The 14564-nt window shown below is 35.5% G+C and overlaps 1 protein-coding gene across 1 annotated transcript in view; it reads left to right on the top strand.

The window, feature by feature from the left end:
• TMEM161B (transmembrane protein 161B) overlaps positions 1 to 14564 on the top strand; it is a 74944-nt gene that overhangs the window by 47116 nt on the left and 13264 nt on the right. The window contains exon 6 of the mRNA XM_011978004.1: positions 2022 to 2178. Coding sequence (XP_011833394.1) covers positions 2022 to 2178 — 157 coding nt within the window. The remainder of the gene's footprint in view (positions 1 to 2021; positions 2179 to 14564) is intronic.

Here is a 14564-nt window from a genome sequence, read left to right as displayed (position 1 = left end):
TATATTATTGATGTCCCAATAATTATCATAAAAGTCTATCTTAATTTGTATTAACTATGTATTATAAGAACCTCTTAAAGAACATTAGAACTTTTGAATGTCACTTCACTGTTTGCTATGAGTGAGTTCCATGGAGGAAGTCCCTATGAGTATGGGTAGGTTTGGAGAATTAGAATGCTTATTTAAATTATTGATAATAAAACTGAAAACTTTAAATGGATTTTGGTCTGTCCTTTCCATCCACTTCCCGACCTCCTTCCAGATAGAAAGCTCAGTATGGGTGATTTTTTTTTTTTTTTTTTCTTAGCAGGAGGAAGGGATTGAGGGTAAGCATCCTGTAACTGCATCAGGATCTTTCAGGCTTATGTTCAGAAGCTGTAGGTAAAATCACAATAGAAGACCTAAAGCAGGGCTGTGGTTCATACCTGTAATCCCACCTTTTTGGAGGCCAAGGTGGGAGGATGGCTTGAGCCCAAGAGTTTGAGAACAGCCTGGGCAATATAGTGAAACCATGTCTGTACAAAAAATTTAAAAATTAGCCAAGTTTGATGGTGTGCATCTGTAGTCTCAGCTACTAGGAAAGCTGAGGTGGGAAGATTGTTTGAGCCCCAGAAGCTGAAGCTGCAGTGAGCTATGATCACACCGCTGCACTCTCAGAAAACCTAAAGCAGTTAACCTAAAAGTTAAAGTACATTGAAGTAGATTAAGAGTGTTACAATAACTTGATGCAAATTTAAAAATCATAAAAGCATTTTGGATTATTAAAATGTTATGTTCATCTTACAGAAATGGTATAAAATTTGGTTAGTTTTGATACTACTTTTAATAGGTCTTACTGTATGTGATATTTTCAAAATACTTTTTCTATAAGAATGTTGTATTTTCAAGTGTAATTGTATTATATTTTATCACTAAAAACTATCCAAAGCAATGCAGATCATTTTATTATGTGCCGTAAGAACATCTGAATTGATGGTTATATACGTGATTTACTTCCACATTTTTAGGAGGCCTTCTAAAAAATGATGTTGATGTTTTGGACTACACTCTGGTAGAAGTAAACCAGAATACCTATGCCAACTGAGATGCAAAGGGTGATGGAATTATATTTACTTTCAAAGAATGTTAATTTCAATGTAAACTCTTAAGAATGGAATAGTTTGTTGAAAGGGTATGGTTTTATGGAAAATTAACAGACATTTTATAAACTTTTCTTGCAGAACAAAACAGGGTATAAGAGTTATATTTAGTTCATTATTTTTCTTGAGACAGAGTCTTGCTCTGTCATTCAGGTTGGAGTGCCGTGGCGTGAACTCAGCTCACTGCAACCTCCGCCTCCCAGGTTCAAGCTCTTCTACCTCGGCCTCCCAAGTAGCTGGGACTACAGGTGCCTGCCACAACGCCCAGCTAATTTTTGTATTTTTAGTAAAAACGGGGCTTTGCCGTGTTGGCCAGGCTAGTTTCGAACTCCTGACCTCAGGTGATCCACCTGCGTTGGCCTCCCAAAGTGCTGGCATTACCGGCGTAAGCCACCGCGTCCGGCCTTGTTTATTATTTTAATCTGTAGTATTTCATAGAATTACTAGTTTACAATTAGTACAGCCAATAATTGTAACATAAAGTTTAACTCTTACTTCACAGAAGTGAACAGTATAACTAAATTGTTGTGTTCCAGACTAAGTTGTTTTCTGAAGTGAAGGTATTTAAAATAAAACACTTATAATTTCTGTAAAAAATAGCTAATCAGTTAATACCAATAAATTTGCAATCATACTTTACCAACAACTTAAATAACTTTGGTAATCTTTTAAGGTTTGTTTTAATTTGTGAGGTATTAAAATTTAGTTTTGGATGCTAACATCCTCATTTTTAGATTCATATATTTCATATATTCATATATTCATATATTTGTAAATCTTACATTGCAAATGAACAAATAAAGTCTAGCATATTTTAATTATAAATAAGTCCTCATAAGTTATTTATGAAAATTTAAGTGAAACTTTTTTTTTTTCCCCCAGCATTGCATTACTTTCCAGAATACCAGTGGCTGGTGGATTTCACAGTGGCTGCTACAGTTGTGTATCTAGTAACTGAAGTCTACTACAATTTTATGAAGCCTACACAGGAAATGAATATCAGCTTAGTGTGGTGCCTACTTGTTTTGTCTTTTGCAATGTATCCTTCAAAACATCATTAATATTAATTTATTTTGCAGATAACACCATTAGGTCTCATCTCTGATTTGAGAAAGATTTTATGTTATTAGATAACTTTTCTTTATTGAAATCTTTTTTATGTAATTGAAAATATTTTCAAAGTAATAGAGTTAAATAATTTAAAAAGCTAAATGTAAGAAAAATGCCAGTGCCCTGCTTTTCCTTTTTATCCAAGTCTAATGTCACAGAGACAGCCACGTTCACCCCTTTTAGGCATTTATTTTAGGAATTCCTTCCTTGTGTTTAAATATTATGTGATAATGGTACTATTTATATATTACTGCACCTTTCTCCCTCTTCTCTTTTCTTCCCTTCTTTCATTCTCCCAAAATAGTTAGAGATAACATTTTGTTAAATTTATAGTCAGTTTTACCATGTTATGCCTATGAAAATATTATTTACAGCTGGACATTATAGTGTGTTATTACTACTATAAATAATTTTTTATTTTTGTAATTGTGGAAACTATAAACTCTTCCACAGAATTGGTAGAACCTCAGTAGTTCAGATACTTCATTTCTGGTTTTTTTTTTTTTTCTCATAGAAATATCCTCCTGGAGCCCTCAGTTTTCTAAACTTCAGTATAACTAATATCCTGTGACTTTCTTCACTGTCTTCCAAAAATTCCCTCTACCCCTTTCTGGATCTCATGATTTCCTCTTCCTTGGTTTATTCTTTTTTTTTTTTTTTTTTTTTCGCAAAGCACATTCTCCTATGGTGTCCTTAGAAAGGGTGCTAAATTTTTATTTTTAAATCTTGCTTTCCTGGAATTATCTTTATTTTTCCCCTCATACTTGATTGATAGATTGGCTCAGTAGAAAATTCTAAGAAAGAAATAGGTTTGCTTGAGAATCTTGAAGTCTCTTGGGAAATTGGATGTCCTTTGGTTTTTCATATATACCTATCCTTCCCCTAGTACATACACCCTCTGGAAGCTTTTTCTTTTTATTCTTCTGGTTTCTGACGTTTTATCATTGATAGTGCTAAGTTCTAGATTTACCCTTTAAATCTGAAAACTCATGTCTTTTACTACTATTTCTGCTTTCTTATTTTTATTAAAATTAAGTATGTTCCCTGCTCTTTTCTTTATTTCCGTCTCTCCAGCGGCAACTACTTCTAGCTCTTCTCTGTTTGATGCTTACTTTTATATTTCCATGTACTTCCAAGGCTGTTCCTTGATTTTAGTTTTAAGCTTAACTGTTGCCATTTCACTTTGGAAATAAGGATTAAGCACATATCTTTGGGCTGCCAGTTAACCGCTGATCATTTTCTATTCATCTTCCACATATAGTAATGTCATATTTTTAGAACAGTATTCAGTGTTTATGCCGTGATCATGTAAACACCACTCACAGATGAATAGTTAGTTGCCTTAATGTATTCAGAAGTATCAAGTAATATGTCAATTTCATCTTGAATAGAGTTCCTCCTGGAGCCCTCAGATAAGCCCCAGTCTAGATTGGTTGACCTTCCCACCTGATATGCACCTATTCCCCTGGTATCACTCATTATCATCTTCTTAGAGATTCTCTTTGCATCTCCCTCAAATTGGAGCTCTTTTTAAAGATATTCTATGTCTACCTCCTACTTGGTTTACTTTCTGATTTTGGTGGAGCATATTCTTCAGTATCATCTTCAAAAAGGTTGCATGGGAACTACATTTTTTGTGACCTTGCTGTTTTGAAAATATTTTACGTTTTCCCTAAAAATTAATTTTTCCTTTGGCTGAGAATGTAATTCCGTGCTGAAAATTATTCCCTTGATAATTTTGAAGGCATTATGTTTTTGTCTTTGAAGTTCCATTCTTACTCTTAAGAACTGAGCTGCCAATCCAATTTCTCATTTATTTTCTTTTTCTTTTGAGACAGGGTCTCACTGTGTTGCCTAGGCTGGAGTACAGTGGTGCAATCACATTCTCTGTTTATTTTTTGTAGAGACAGGGTCTCCCCAGCTTGCCCAAGCTGGTGTTAACTCCTGGCCTCAAGACTTCTCCTGCCTTGGCCTTCCAGAGTGCTGAGATTACAGGTGTGATCTATTGCGCCCAGGAATCTGATTTTTTTATAAGTTCTGTTTTTTTCTTTGTGTTATCATTACCATCTTTTTTTAGCTAGCCACCTGGTGTGCTAAAATTTTATGATGATGTGCCATATTTAGGGTCTGTTTTCATCCCCTGTTGGGACTTTACCAGTCTATGAACTCATGTTCTTGAGTTCTAGAAAATTGTTTTGAGTTATTTTATTCGTATCTACAGCCATACCACCCTGGACACACCCAATCTCATCTGAATTATTTTATTGGTGATTTTTCTCTTCTCTATTTTCTCTCTTTCTGGAATGCTTATTATTCAGATATTCGATCTCCTACACTGGTTTCCCAAGAGTGTTATCCTCTTTCTTGCATGTATATGTTTATGTTTATATTTTTATATTATTTGTTTTTCTGGGACATGTTCTTAACTTTCTTAACTTTTTATTGAGTTTATTATTTTGAGTTTCTGCTATAATTTTTAATTTTCACAACCTCTTTTTCTTCTGTTCCACTACCCCTTTGATGGAATTCTGCTCGTTTTATGGTTACATTATCTTCCCGTGTCTGTTTAAGATATTAATGATAGATTTTGTTAAGGTTTTTTTTCTTTTGTCTGCCTAGTATCTTTTTACTCTGAGTTGCTTTTGTTTGGTTGCTGTCTTTCACGTTGAAGGCTCTTAGAGAGCTCTAGTGACTGATGTTTGCCTGTCTGTAATTAAGTGTGAGACACTAAAAAACTGAATGGAAGCTCTGAGCACATGGTGAGGTAAGTTGCTGAATCATCTGGATAGGCCAGAGATGATCTTTTTACCCTCTCGAAAGCATAAATCTCCATACTTGCTTCAGATGTGGGCAGATTGAACTGGTTACTTTTAAAAAGTACTGATTTCATTAGTACTTATTTTTAATACCTCCTATTATTACCGCCCCCCCTCCCCTTGCCGCTGCCGCCACCACCACACACACATTCAGTAACCAGCACTTTCACCCTAGTGTAGAGAATTATTTGTCATCTAACCAATTTCCTTATCCTTTTGTGAAGTTTTGCAGTAAAAAGGCAGATTTCTTCTTGGCTGTCCGATTGAACTTCTTCATTCTGTTGAGCCTGCTTTCTAGCTTCCACAATTTTTTTGCTTTTTCTCTTACTTTATTCATGTTTCTTAAAACCAGATTCCTTTACTATCATTTTGGTGGGATTTAGGAAGAGACAAAAAGTAACTGATTTGCTTAATCTGTCTTAAAGACTTTTTTTTTTTTAGAGACATGGTCTTGCTCTGTTGCCCAGGCTGTAGTGCAGTGGTGTGATCATAGTTCACTGCAGCCTCTAACTCCTGAGCTCAAATGTTTCTCCCACCCCAGCCCTCCGAGTAACTGAGAGTACAGGCACGTGCCATCACAACTGGCTAGGTCTGGGAAGTCTTAATAACTGCAGTACAGACTTTTAATCTTCCTGTTTTATCCATTCATCAACCCTGTGTTTGAAGGTACCTCGTATCTCCAGTACTTTTCCCAGGTTTCTGATGAACGAATTGGCTTTCTTCTTACTGAGTTCCTCCCCTTGCAGATCAAGTATAGCAGAGAAAGCTGAAACCTAATTGCTTTTCTCTATCCACTTAACATCTTCCAAAATTTTGTTGATTTCTTATTTATTTACTTACTTACTAATTTTTGTCTCTTTTTCTATTCTCTATTCTTGAGGTTTTTGACTTTTTTATGTGCCTTGCTGAGTTAGATTGTGACAATGAGCAGAGGAAATGCATGTCTTATGTCTTAATATTTAACCAGAGACTGTAGCACCATCTTTTAAACTTGTTAAGTGGATACCATTTAAAATATGTGACATAATTTGACAGTTCATCACCAGCATACTACCCTTCCGTTGTCTCTTTTGGATTGATTTAGGTATAATTTAGACTAGGAGAGCCAGAAAAAAGTCTTAAGAGTCAATATCCACAAAGTATGTAGTATACTGGGTAGAAATACTAATCATGTGTGTCAGTTGAGAAACATCCTTAGATATCCAGTGTTACAGTAACTCTAAGAGCAGTTTTTAAATTCAAGCTCATAAAATATTCCTGTTTAATTCTGTGGTATTAAATACGTGAAAATAACAATCAGAATAAAGACCTATCCCTAGACATCAAGTCATATAAAACACATGAAAAATATTTTCCCATGATAATTAACACGAGCTGATTATATGTCATGTTACTTTTTTTATACTTCAGTGAGTTCTCATGTTCTCCAAAATACTGCCCTTTCTTTTTTTTCCCCCAGAGACAAGGTCTCACTCTATCGCCCAAGCTGTGGTGCAGTTGCACAGTCCTAACTCACCGTATCCTTGAGCTCCTGGGCTCAAGTAATCCTCCTGCCTCAGCCTCCAGAGTAGCTAGGACTACAGTTGCACCCAGCTAATTTTTGATTTTTATAGAGATGGGATCTCACTATGTTGTCCAGGCTAGTCTTAAACTCCTGACCTCAAGCCATCCTCCTGCCTCAGCCTCCCAAAACACTGGGATTACAGGTATGAGTCTCTGTTCCCTGCCAGTATTGCTTATTATTGAATATTCTTTTCTTCACTTTCTTCATGGCTAACACCTATGTGGGAACACATATACTTGATTTGCAGTTTTATTTTAATGTGATTGAGCCCTTGATACATACCTACCAGATAAGTTAGAAAAATATGCTTTTTGATAGCTATTCATATTGTTTATGTGAGTAAATTTTATGTTTCAGTTTACTCTCTAACGCCTAATAATGCGGGAGCAAAGGTCCCACACAGCCTTTAGCACTGGAACTGACTTTGCTTCGTTTTAAGTAATGCGTTTGTGAAAGGCATCAAACAGTAACATCTCTGCAGGAATCGTGTAGCTGGCTGTCTCCCTATCCCAGAGAGGACAGAAAGTGCTGAAGAGCTTACAGGCCAAGCTACTTTCTGCCAGCTTTGATACTCCACAAAGAGGGTGGGGAAGGAGGCAGTAAAATTGTGTGTATGCTTGGGTATGTGATTTTTTTGTTGTTGTTCAAACCTGTAGCATGTGATGAAGTTACCTACCACCTTTAAAGGCATATAGGAGGCCAGAATTAAATTCCAGATATCTAGATTAACGCCAGAAAGAATTAAGTTTACAGCCTATCCTTTATCTTTAGATAGGCTGGAATATAGCTGAAGTAACCCCTGTCTGGCTTCTCTTTGTTTTCTTATTGTATGTGCCTACTTATTAGTCAAACACATGTCTCCATTGATTACATAGGACAATAGCTTTGCTTAATTCCATAGTCATACATACTTCAGTTAATTCAGAAATTCTCTGCAGTTGTTACTGATGAAATGTTCTTTGTTAAAATGGTCCCTAAATTAAATGGTCCTCAAAATTAAAATGGTCCCCAAATTAGACACATAAAACTTTAAAAATCAGTTCACTTTAAGGAAGAAAATTATTTAATTTCCATGATTTTTTTTTCTTTCCCCCATCACTTATATGTGACATACATAGGACAGCAAATTATGCTTTCTACAGAATCTTAAAAGTTCTAAAAGCACAGGAATGACTTTTTAAAATTTGACACTAAAACCTTGAACCCTGAAACCTAGAACTGAGTCTTCTCTTGTCATCACCTCTGCTTTCTGCTTCACCTGAGGTGTTCAGGCATCTCAGCCATCAGAGCTGCTTTGAATCTCACTCCTAAAGCCAAACTAATTCTCAGCTCTACTCTACTTTCTTTCTCATTTGTAATTCTAACCATTTTCTCTGACCAAGTCTGTGTGTTCCCCTTCCATTTATGCCAACTTACGTGTTATGGGGAAGGAAAAAGGTAAAGAAACCCTTGCAGTGAGGATGGAGTATTTCTAGTAAGTGTCTTTCCTGTATGATAGCCCATGAAGTCTTAGAGTCACTGTAGAAATGTGTACTGATTTTATGGATATGAACCATATCGTTTTCACTTATGAAAAAATGAAAAGTAAAAAGGTAAAAATGTGGCTTGCAAAGCCCGAGGTCCTTCGGTGGAAGTAAAACTTTAAAGAATGAAAATATTCTATAATGTATAGATTTTTTTTCCCCAAGAACCTTTCTTAGAAATAAGCTGTAGCACAGAGAGTAATACTGAGTCAATTATGTGAATTTGAGTGAGAAGAAAGCTATTCTACAAAGAGTGATAAAGCTTCTCAGTAGTCCTATTATATTTGGTTAAAGGCCTTGATCATTAGTCACATTTCCACAGTGCTTGTATTTTACAATGTGGAGGTTTAAGGTACAAAACCCTATTATGTATGTTTTCATGGCTACGTTAAAATTTTAATTTTCTTTCGTTGCCAGGCATACAAATTTTATGCAAAGCTAAAAACTGTGACTAGTTTAAGTTAAAATAAATTCTAAAGTTTTCTGGTTTAATATTCAGTTCTGTATGTAGATTTGTATATTAAAGGTCTACAAATGTTGCATTTATTTGCTGTGGGAAATAGACAACTACAACAAACTAGTACAACTTAGTCACCATTTCCAAATTCCTTCAAAGGCTCTAAGTTACTGTATTCTTTTATTTACAAAAGTGTTCTGCTTTAGATTAATAAGGAAAAAGAAAACATTTAATCCTGAAGTAAACTGTGTAAGATTTCAGTTCTAGTGAGAAAAAGAATGAGACTCAGAGTTATTGAATCCGAGCCAAGGTACTTGTTTTATGTCGAAAACTTGTATATGGCATGTTATATCAAAGCCTGTTTGTTGTATGAACATGGAGATTTTTTCGTGACATTAATGCTATCGTATTACTCAGATTTCAAGACAAAAAACTAGAATTAAATAGGGATTTGGGGTAATAGGACGTTATTTCTGTTTATTAATTTATAATTGAGTCTGACTTTGCTGTTTTAGCTGGAAAGTGATTTTTTTTCTGAAACTAAAATTTTGTTCTGAAAATAAAAATTTTTCTGAAACTAAAAGATAGTTTTCTTTTGTATTTTAAATAAACGTTGTATATTATGCTTTTAGAAATTTTTGGCTATTATTTCTCTTTACAGTCTGGTTAGGTTGAGGCTGGCTCTAAGCTTTTTTTGTGGAATGGCGTTTTAAACATGCACGATACTTTTTTGCATATATCTAAGGGAATTTTAGGTTCTTTTTCTCTATAATTAAAGTAATGGAACTTGCATATCTAAGAAAGTATGAAAAATGTTTTAGTTTAAAATTATTTTTGTTAAAAAAATTTTTTTAACATTGGAAGATACAATCATATTATTTTTAAGACTTTTACTTAATAGGTCATTAGGATTAATGTACTTAGTTTTCAGTGTATATGTGTAATAAGTTCTTGGTATAGTTTGTAGGTTTCTTTGCAATGTAGAATGTGAAGTATAATGTATTTTGAGTATTTTAGTTGCCTTTTCTTATGGAAAAACAAACGTGGAAGATTTAATTATTTGAATAGAAAAAAAATTAGGGATTTTATTTAGTAGCAATGGTCAGAAAAACAATAGAATCTTTTTTCACAGAACAGAAAAACTCAGTTTGCATAAAAATCACTTAATTGAGTGGAAATATGTTCTGTTTTAAAGAGATAATCATAAATTTGTGAAAGTTTTTTGAGAAATCTCTGTGTTTATTCTTTAGGATACTATTTATCATATTTGTGTATTAGCAACAAAATATTTCTTGGAATATGGGTCTATTTCTTTTCTTCTCAAAAGAGCATTGATAAAATATCTTTGAACAATCTCGGGATGTTAGCGTATAGACAGTGTTTTCTTAATTTGAGAATTGGGCCTTTAAAGCAGTTTATAAACTAAGTTGAAACATAATGGTACTTTTCTTTTTTTTTTGAGATAGTCTCGCTCCGTCGCCCAGGCTGGAGTGAAGTCGTGATCTTGGCTTATTGCAGCCTCAGCCTCATGGGTTCAAGTGAGTCTCGTGCCTCAGCCTCCTGGGTAGCTGGGACTGTAGGCCACCACACCTGGCTAATTTTTTGTATTTTTAGTAGAGATGGTGTTTCACCACATTGCCCAGGCTGGTCATGAATTCCTGAGCTCAGGCAATTTGCTCACCTCGACCTCCCAAGGTGCTAGGATTACAGGTGTGAGCCACTGGACCCGGCCCATAATAGTACTTTTATAAGTATATGTTATTTAAGTTGTTATTCTAAATCTGAGAGAAATTTGCCATTTTAGACCTAAAAATTGAACCTGTTTATCATTTGGAAGCTTATCTTCAGCTTGAAGGTAAACCTCCTGAGGAAATTGTACTACCTGTCCTTGACTTTTCTTTCCTATTACAATTTAGTGTTTTTATTTCTTGATTTGTTGAAATGTTTTGGTGGCGCTTTCTGCTAAAGCATGCATGTGGGGTAGGTAGCTATTTTTAGACTTTGCAGTTTTGAAAGTTAATTTTATACTCATTCTGTTGTTGGCATTTGGTTGGTTATAGAATTCTAGGTTATCCGTATTTTTCTTCATAATTTTGAAGGCATTGCTCCATTGTCCTCAACCTTGAAAAATGCTATTAAGAATTACTTATGGTGGGCCGGGCGCGGTGGCTCAAGCCTGTAATCCCCGCACTTTGGGAGGCCCAGACGGGTGGATCACGAGGTCAGGAGATCGAGACCATCCTGCCTAACACGGTGAAACCCCGTCTCTGTTTTAAAAATACGAAAATCTAGCCGGGCGAGGTGGCGGGCGCCTGTAGTACCAGCTACTCGGGAGGCTGAGGCAGGAGAATGGCATAAACCTGGGAAGCGGAGCTTGCAGTGAGCTGAGATCCGGCCACTGCACTCTAGCCTGGGTGACAGAGCGAGACTCCGTCTCAAAAAAAAAAAAAAAAAATTTACTTATGGTGATATTTAGTCTTTTGCATATACCTAATTTTGCTTTATTGTTCTTCTGAGGAAACTTTTACAGTTGTCTCTTGGTTGGTCTTGTTTCTGAAGGTTCATGATGATGTACCTCATGAGGATCTTTTTTACTTCTTTGTGGTGAGCTTTTGGTAGGCTCTTTAATTTGGAAACATCAAGTTTAGAAAATTTCTTTGATTATGTCTTTGAGAATTTCTTCTCTCTGTCCCTCCACTCCCATTTTCTTTCTCTGTCTCACATTTGTTAGTCAGATGTATGTTCTGGATTAACCTCTCATCAGCTTTTTTCTTTTTTCTTTCTTTTTTTTTTGACGGAATCTTGCTCTGTTACCAGGCTGGCGTGCAGTGGTGCGATCTTGGCTCACTGCAACGTCCATGTCCTGGATTCAAGCAATTCTCCTTCCTCAGCCTCCCGAGTTAGCTGGAATTACAGGCGCCCACCACCATGCCCGGCTAATTTTTGTATGTTCAGTAGAGACAGGATTTTGCCCTGTTGGCCAGGCTGGTCTTGAACTCCTAACCCCAGGTGATCTGCCCACCTTAGCCTCCCAAAGTGCTGGGATTACAGGTGTGAGCCACCATGCCTGGCCTTGTCTTACTTTTCATTTTGTCTTTTTGTTCTGCTTGATGGAACTTTTAATTTTTTTTTCTTATTTTTCCTGTCCTGTTTCTTGTTGATGCCTAACCATTCCTTTTTCATAGCATCCTGCTCTTATTTCAAAGATGCATTTATCTTTGTCTAGCTTTATGAAATATACATATCCTATGTTTATAAATACCTAAATAAAAATGTGTGTATCTGTTTCTGTATATATAGTTATATATCTAAACTTCATTCTGCTGCCTTTATCATCTCTTTTTTTCTTTAAGTTACTTTTTTTCTGTTGCTGATTTTAGCTCTTTCTTTTTTTAAATAAGATGTGATGCTCTAATACAGATATTGCCTAACTATGACTTGCAGTATCTGGGTTGCAGCCTGTTTTTGTACAGCTCTTGAGCTAAGAATGGCTTTTTCACATTGTTAAAGTATTAGGTGAACAAAGTAGGCAGAAGAATATGCTACAGAGACTGCATATGGACCACAAAGCCTAAAGTATTTACTATCTGGTCTTTTATAGAAAATGTTTTCCAATTCCTTTTTTAATGTCTGAGGATTCCTTTCATTTTTAAGAGATGGCCATTAAAAGCTGATTGGAAGCTCTGTATATAATTAGGGCTTGGTTAGTTTCACTAAGGAATAACTTGGTAATACTAAAGCCAGCTTTATTTTAGGTAGCCCAAAGTGTCATTGTTTATTGGTCTTTTCCTTGAGGCTTTTCAGTTTCTCTAGAGGAGAATCTCTTAATCTCCTGCCTGGAGTGTACAAACCTGCTACACATGTTTCCAAGGTGAGTACTACCTTTGAGTGTAGACTTTCACCTGATCATCCTGTTTTTGATGCAGTTGACTAAATCTGTACTCTCCTGTGCCTCAGGTTCAGTTTCTTCAGAGGCAAAAATCTTAGTCTTCTGCTGGAGTCAGAGTGGTCTGGCTGCATAGAAAGAAAATCAGTGGAGAGTTGTGAGCGCAGTTGCCACTTACATAGAAGTCAGTGCACGCCACATCACTGCCTGTATACTTCTTAATCTTGTACCTCTTAAATTAAATTATCGAATTTTAAAGATTTAAACACAATCAGGAATGGTATCATTATCTGTTTGTATTGTATTGATCCATATATTTTTGTATACATTCCCATAGTTTTGGTATTACATGTTAAATATTTAATTCAGTTATCTAGAAAACATTTAAGTTGTTGCTGAGAACTAGGATGATTTAATCTTTGATTTTCAAAATAACCCTGTGAGGTTGTGGATTCCACAATCGTGGTGGCGGCATTTTACAAATGAAGAAACTGAGACACGGAGAAATTAATTTTCATGTAGAAGATCACTTAGTTTAGTAAGAGTAGAACGAGGATTAAGCCAAACACTCTAGGTCTAGAGAATGCTTTCTTTACAACTTGGTCACACTATAGTTTAAAATAGTATATTGATTACATGGCAGGTGAATTATATTAGTAAGTGATACAATAAGTTCCAAAGAGGAAAAGAATGGCCTCAGCTGAGAAGGTAATGGTAAGTATCATGAAAGATGTGGAGCTTTTGTTGAGTCTTGGATTAGGTAGGCGGAGGGAAGAGGGCAGTTCAGATAATAGATTATGATCGAAGACAGTGTAGTGATGACACTCAGGAGATGGTAAGTACACTATTCTGATTAAGGTGAAGATTTGGGGACTATGGAATGAAAACTTGAACATGTGGGTGTGGCCAGATCATAGTATTACATATGGGTTATTGGGAGATGGTGTTCTAATATGGAACTCAATAAATAATTTGGTTTTTAAGATTTATCCAGTATGCAATATGAAGTGAGGATGCAGTGATTATACCATTTTAGGCATTTGTGGTGTGGGACTGTAAAGCATTAGTGATAAGTGCAAGATCATGCTTCATGTCTGGATCAGGCTGCATATAATTTTGTTTTCCTTTAGTGTTGATGTATTTTGTAATTTCAGTATTCTAGGATAACAAAGTGCAGTGGTAGGTGTAATTTTTGGGAAATTTTATTCTGATGATTTGGTACCACTTTTGGCCAAAGATACTATTTTGTTTTTCAGTGTAAGCAAAGAAGTTGGAAATTGTCTCCTTATAGATTCTAGTAAACATTTTCAGTAAAAATAAAGCAGTGTTTTTCAAACCTGGGTTTAAAGCATTTAGGCTATTAGAGATCATCGCTGTATCTTAAAAGCAATTCAGTTGTGGTTTTGCAGCTTGACTATATTCATCTTTCTTTGTCCTCTTCTAATATGTAAGCTCTTCGTTATAATGCCAAGAAAGAGATGGATGGACCTGTATTGTTTGATACGGGTTGAACATTACAGTCCAAAATCCAAAATGCTCCAAAATCTGAAACTTTTCCAGTACTGGCATGACACCAGAAGTAGAAAACTTTACACCTGGCCTCAAGTGAGAGATTGCAGTTAACATGCAGTCAAAATTTTCTTCACGCATAAAATTATTAAATATATTGTATAAAATTACCTTCAGACTGTGTGTATAAGATATATATGAAAGGATTCTTCTGATGATGAGAATGTTTTAATTCTTTACTTCTGTCAGGGCGTTCTATTTTGAAAAGATTTTATGTGTTACTGCTATAAGTACCACATTGACTTAGGGGCTATTTACAGGTTTGTAGAGGCAATATAATCGTTAAGTGCACAGATTCTAGATCCAGACTGTCTAGTTTTAAATCTCAACTTTCTCTAATCTAGCTGTGATTTTGAGGTTTTTACTTTTACCTCTCTGCCACAGTTGTTTTTTGTTGTTGTTGTTTGTTTGATTGTTTTCTGAGACAGAGTTTTACTCTTGTTGCCCAGGCTGGAGTGCAATGGTGCTATCTAGACTCACTGCAACTTCCATCTCCTGGA

This window comes from Mandrillus leucophaeus, unplaced genomic scaffold, assembly GCF_000951045.1.
Source record: "Mandrillus leucophaeus isolate KB7577 unplaced genomic scaffold, Mleu.le_1.0 Scaffold187, whole genome shotgun sequence".
Taxonomy (NCBI): Eukaryota; Metazoa; Chordata; class Mammalia; order Primates; family Cercopithecidae; genus Mandrillus; species Mandrillus leucophaeus.
The sequence above is the reverse complement of the archived record's forward strand: the minus strand, read 5'-3'. Positions and strand labels throughout refer to the sequence as shown.